We start from the raw sequence: 6,611 nt of genomic DNA, 5'->3' as shown, positions 1-6,611 counted from the left end.
GTTCTTTGGCACACTCCTATAACGGTGTGTGCTTTGGCACACTCCTATAACGGTGTGTGCTTTGGCACACTCCTATAACGGTGTGTTCTTTGGCACACTCCTATAACGGGATGTACTTTGGCACACTGCTACAATGGGGTGTGCTTTGGCACACTCGTATAACGGGGTGTGCTTTGGCATACTCCTATTACAGAGTGTGCTTTGGCATACTCCTATTACATAGTTTGCTTTGGCATACTCCTATTACAAAGTGTGCTCTGGCATACTCCTCTTACGGAGTGTGCCTTGGGACACAGGGTATCCTGGATTTCTTACTGGATATCCCACTCAGGATATCTGGTAGTGGTTGAAGTGAACCTGTGTGGCCATTGTTTTTTTTCTTGTTTTTCTTATTCCCACTTCCTTCCCAGGGGATCTCTCTTTCCTTTTGATGTCACCCTGTTGAATTCCCATTCCCTTCTTGCCAATGTTGCCTTGATCCCCTACTTGAAATGTCACCAGCACAAATCTGTTTTGCTTGCACAAGCTATTTATTGTGTTTTTACAATGCCATGGATGGATCTGCACTTTTTTGTGAATTCAGCTTCCGTAAAATTATCATATATATGGCGAGTTTTGCACTTTAGTTTTGTCACAAAATGTAGCGGCATGGGTAGCACCAACGCTGAAACAAGTACAATACATGGAGCATATCTGGTAATTGTTTTTCATTGAATATGGAGACCTACATGTCCTATACTTTGTTTTCAGCCATCCTATACATAATCAGGGCTAAAAACAAAAAATAGGACTTGTAGGTCTGTATCTTCAATGAAAAATGTTTACCAGATACGCTCCATGTATCGTACTTGTTTCAGCGTTGGTAGCACGTCCTTTCCTGCGGATTTCCAATTCATGAAGCAGTGCTCAATTAGCTGGCTTGCTGTACCTGCATCTTCTTGGGAACCCTGACAAAGGTCGGGTCTTTGTATCCATCACCCAACCAACACACAAAGAGAAGTTTGCTACGAGTGTCAAGGAGTTTTTCTACATGACCAAGAACAGCTACCCCTGTGACAACCAAACTTAGCACAAGTCCCTCCCTGTGCTTGCGGGGCGCAAGCACCCCCCCCCCCCCCCCCCCCCCCCCCCCCGCTTGCGGGAGGGACTTGTGCCTAATGTCCAACATTTGGTCTGAGGCTGCCCAGCCAAATGGCCAAAAAATCCTTCTAACCCACATATCACCACATACCCCTCAGATTTCTTCACAGCCTCCAGTACCATTAGAATCAGCTCATTGTTGTGCATGTTACCATGTATACCATCAAAGTTGTATCCTCATCCCTTGGAAGTAATTGTGATGTAAAAAAACTGCCTTGGGAGGTCTGGTGAGCCAAAATCGTGAGAACCTGTCCAATCTTGACCAGCGAGTGGTCCAATGGGTCCATCACATTGCTCAGAAACAGCCCTGGCAAGAATGGCTGCTGAGCAGCCAACTTTTGTTGAGAATACTTGAAAAAATATGTAGAAGATAGCTGAGATCAAGGGCTGAAACATGGTCAGCTGGGATTTGGAGTAAAGCTGTAGAGCTAATCATAAAATAAATTTAAGTACAAAATTGCTCATTTTCTTCAAAATCCCTCGTCAGCCTCAGGCCAAGAATCTGACTTTAGTCCTAAGCCTCTCCTTTGGAGACGCTTCACGCCAAACTTGACGCAAGTTCCTTGTACCCAGTTTGGTAGAGGAGCATGGGTGGCGTGTGCAACCCCACTACCAGACTCATCTGAATCTGCTAATCAGGCAAGAAGCTCCCAACCCTTGCCCTACCAATAGTCTGAGCAATATGTACATAGATACACAGAGAATATTCTGGTTTTGCAGCACTGCAAGAAAAACTTTAGAAACTGCTTGCAGTTGAGATGCACAAGCTCAAGGCAAGCTGTGCCTCATGCAAGAATCAAGCACTGGTTGATTACATGAAAATTTCATAATTTATGCAAGAGTGAGTCTAAGCTCCAAAAAACTGAGTACAGGCACCAAAATACTGAGTTGATACCTGTGCAAAACCCCCTTTCATGTGCACATACCCCTTTCATGTGCACATATCCCTTTTTATGCATTCACCCCTTTCATAATGTGTCCATACCCCTTTATGTGCACATACCCCTTTCATGTGCGTGTATCCCTTTCATGTGCATGTATCACTTTCACAATGTGTACATACCCCTTTCATCATGCGTTCATGAAAATTTCATGTTTACATGTCCCCTTTGAGTTTTTTACATCCCTTTCAATACCCCTTTCATCATTCAGGTTTACATACCCCTTTGATGTTTACATATCCCTTTCATGTGCAAATACCCCTTACTGCACATACTCCTTTCATACATACAAACCCCTTTCATGTATACATATCCCTTTCATAATTTGTAAATATCCCTTTTATGTGTTAATATACCTTCTCACATTCCCCTTTCATGCTTACATATTCATTTCTTATGTACATATCCCTTTCATGTGTACACACCCTTTTTATGTTATTCTAGCTGGATTCAATGGCACATGGAGTGTTTAATAAAATAAAAGGGTGCTCAGGGGGATGCTCATTTTCAAGTTTGAACATTTGCCTTAGCCTACTGCATGATCACTACAGAATGTTCAGCATTGGGATGCTGAACAAGGTATACACTCAAGGTGCACCAGCACAGAATTTGGGTGCTTGACTCAACGCTGCAACCGATGTGATGCAAGTATCGTGCATCGGGCTGTATCGCATCGATTTGCATCGCATATACACTGCATCGGTATTGCTTTGGCCCACCGATGCGATGCAGGCTTTTTGAAAAGTATGGCCGATGCGATGCACATCTTTTAGGGCTGGTGCATCGGCTGGTCCGATGCGATGCACGTTTGATTCCGATGCACACACCGATACATTGGCTGGTATCGGTCAGACATGTCTGAATAGGGTTTAGATGGGTGTAAACCTTTTTCATGGCCAAAACTGTGCCGCAGGCTGCCATTTCTATCTCCGCTACTGGAGATATTGGTGTGGATATCAGTCCTCCATCCTCGGCACCCCCACCCCCCAGGCTTCCACTGCCAGGAATGGCACAATCTCGCGCATCGGCCTCTCCACGGCCGTCCCGTCCACCATCCCGTCAAAGCAACCGAATCATCACACCAGTCAAGGCTCATGGAAATTACATCCGGCCGGATAATGACAGTCGACAATCACTAGCCAAACGAACTCGAGACGATACTTCCGAGTCTGACAATGACGAGAATGACAAGGATGAAGAGGCCCCAGCCACCCAGTCCAAAACCCCCTCTCAGTCCCGCAGACCTCCAAAAAAATCAGCCCCTTCGCACTCATCATCTCAAGTTGTTTCCAAACAAACGAAGCAAAAATCAAAAAAAAAAAAAACAGATAGTGGATGTCGACTCCTCCGAGCCCGATGCCGACATCTCCATTATGGACATGACCCAGGACTCAGACAACGATAATTCAAAGGTCAAGAAACTCAGCAAAAAATCTCAAGGCGTGGCCGTGGATGGCTTCGACGACGTGAATGATTACTTTGAGTCTCCAAAACATGAAGATGGAAAAGTAAGTCATCGCACTTTAATTTCTATCGTCATTAAAATACTTATCCTACGTTAGAGAAGTTTAATGTCTACGTTTTTTGTTGGTAGCCCGATGGGCCCAAGAACCTCTACACCTGCAAATGGTGCGCAAAGGTCTATAAGAAGGCGGAAAATACTCGACACAACTTGAAGCTGCACCGAGATGGAAACTTGACTTGAGCGGCCTGCCCTGCAAGAAAACGTGCGATCAATTCTGGCGCAAACCTGCCAATCACTCCAAAAGAACAAGCAGCCGCCAATCGGGAGAAGGATACGGATTCCAGTGTCATGGCCAAATTCTTAAAAAACACTTCGTTTGACAACCGTACCTTGAACCAGATTGTGGTCATGTGGCTCATCCGTTCTTCCCTCCCTTGGATGCGAATCGAAGATCGACTTCTGGGAATCGCATTTGACTATGCTCGCAAAGGCATCACACTCTACTCTCGTACTTGGGCTGCGGAGGAGGCGCATCGGCTGTACTTAAACTTGAAGGCCAAGGTGTTGGCCACCCTACAGGTAAGCTGACTTCATTTGTATTCCTGATTTATTCGATCATTTCTGACATCCTTTTACATCTTGGATTAGTCTGTACCATCAAAAATGACCCTGATCCACGACGCGTGGATAACCAAAGGCAACCGGCAAGCGTTCCTCGGGATCGCAGTGACTTATATCAATGAGGATTGGGTCTACCGGGTATCTCACTTGTCTCTTAAGTATATATCTTGGACACACAAGGGCAAATACCTTGCTTTACCCTTTTCAAATATTGTCATCAAGTCATTGCTTCAGCAAAAGATAAGTTTCATTTTCTTCTTCTTGATTTCAAAAGGATGCTCATTTTGCCTTTTTTTTTTTGTTCTATTTATAATTACATTATAGCGCAAACCACCGACTCTGGCTCAAATAACCGAACCATGACTGCCGAGGTAGATCACATTGTTCTGCAGGAAACCAATACCAACATGGACCTCACCAACAATCACATCCGATGTTTTTGCCACAAGATTGCCTTGATCCTCACTGCCGGCCTCAAAGCCATCGACGTGGGAACCGATGGCTTGACTGAGAACAAACGAGGCGCTCTTGGATTTGTCCCCAAACTGGGGACGATAGCCGAGGCCTGCGAGGTGGCGGATCCCACTGACGCTCCTGGATTGGTGCCTGATAAGAACGACCAGGATCTAGCAGAACTCCCCAACGAACTGCCCGACAACTTCTCCTATGAATCCGCTGGTGGAAGTGACACTGAAGATGATGGATCTGCCAACTTAGAGTCAGAGGCAGAGGAGACACCATCAACAGTCTCATCAGTCTTGAGCAACGTCGATTTTGTAATTCACCGAATCACTTCCTCAGCCGCGAAGCGATCAGAGTTCAGCGTTTGGTCAAAGAAGCTTGATTATATTGGCCCCTCTCTCATTGCCGGCCATGGCATTCGTTGGAACGTCAAGTGGCAGAGCAGGGACCGCGCTTACCAGGGCCAAACAATCATCAATCAATTGATCAACAATGAGAAAGACCGAATCGAGCGCCATGGCGGCAAGGATTTCTTTAACAAGGTGCAGATAAGTCGTGACGACTGGGATATAGTCAAAAGATTGAATGATATACTTGGTGTGAGTTTTCATTTTCCTCAAGTCCATCCCAATGGCTGTTTTTATTTATTTTTTCATTTATTACATCAGTCTTTTTTAGGAATTCTACTTTGTAACGAAAAAGATGGAGGGGGATCACTCCTCGGCCGGCCTCATGATATATGAATACAAAGGTATCAAGGATTTCCTCCGAGAACAGCTCAAATCGGTCACCGAACCCGAACTTGAACGCATGATCCGCACCATGCTATTAAAAACGGCCACCTATCTCAATGAAGCCTTGGACTGTGATGCAGTCATCCTAGCCACAATGTTGAACCCCGCCTATCGGTTATCAATCTTCCACATTTGGTTTCCCTCTTCCGAAACCCGCGCGCATAGGATGCTCCAACATCACTACAACGAACGAAAGGCGTCAGTTGAAGCTGCATTGGGCTCAAATACAGCTTCAAGCCCTCCGGTTGAAGCCAGTACCCAACCTGACAAACATCGTCGACCAGGACGGAACATCGATTTTTTCCCAGGGGCTGTCGAGACACCCCCGGACAACGAGTTGGCTACTTACCTTTTGGGCAAGTTTAAACTCCCAGCTGATCAAGGAGAGCAATGTCTCAAGTGGTGGAAGGTACGGTTTTTCTCTTGAATCTTAACATCCTGCTCCAGAACCCTTACTGATCAAACTACATCCGTTGTACCTATCAGGAACATCAACTCGAGTTCCCAGTCTTGGCCTCAATGGCCAAAGACTACCTCGCGTGCTCAGCCACCTCAGCAACGGTGGAACGATGCTTCTCGGCAGCCGCTGACGTTTGTGGACGCGACCGAGGCAGTTTAGCTGCAAGGACAATCGAGCGAGGTGTAAGTTCACACCAGTGGTTACAACAAGGACATGAAGCGGACGGCGATTTTGCTTCAGCTCAGAGGGTAGTCAACCTTGCTGCGGAAGAAGAGCAGGCCAAAAAACGCAGACCAGCCAAAGCGACTACTGAGAACGCCGGAAAGGGAAAATACAAGTAGTCCCTTCCCCTATACAAAGTTGTATTTAACTTTTTTCTCCATTTCTTGACCTGAACCCGTCTCCCTGTCCGTTTACCTGCAACTCGGAGTTAAAAAAAAAAGCCCCCCCGATGCCCCAGATACTGCATCGGCATCGCATCGGCTAACCGATGCGATGCATACTTTTTGAGATGAATGTATCGGCCCAACCGATGCAATGCATTGCTATCGCATCGGCTGGCCGATGCGATACACGATTGTGTAGATGCCGTGCATCGCCAAGCCGATGCGATGCGCTGTATTGGCCGATACATGCATCGCATCGCATCGGTTGCAGTGTTGCTTGACTCCAGCTTGAGCTGAGGCTTGATTCAAGCTTGCTTCATCTCAACTGCAAGCAGTTTCTAG

General features: G+C 46.2%; 1 protein-coding gene across 1 annotated transcript; it reads left to right on the top strand.

Annotated features, from left to right (window-relative positions):
- Positions 1–2,973: 2,973 nt before the first annotated feature.
- Positions 2,974–6,224, top strand: PtA15_2A332 (uncharacterized protein; the record flags this gene model as incomplete). Its single annotated transcript, XM_053166343.1, has 3 exons — positions 2,974–3,366; positions 4,782–4,885; positions 6,131–6,224. The coding sequence occupies 3 exons, from the start codon at positions 2,974–2,976 to the stop codon at positions 6,222–6,224; spliced, it is 591 nt and encodes a 196-aa protein (XP_053017574.1).
- Positions 6,225–6,611: the final 387 nt, after the last annotated feature.

Source organism: Puccinia triticina, chromosome 2A, assembly GCF_026914185.1.
Source record: "Puccinia triticina chromosome 2A, complete sequence".
Classification (NCBI taxonomy): domain Eukaryota; kingdom Fungi; phylum Basidiomycota; class Pucciniomycetes; order Pucciniales; family Pucciniaceae; genus Puccinia; species Puccinia triticina.
The sequence above is the reverse complement of the archived record's forward strand: the minus strand, read 5'-3'. Positions and strand labels throughout refer to the sequence as shown.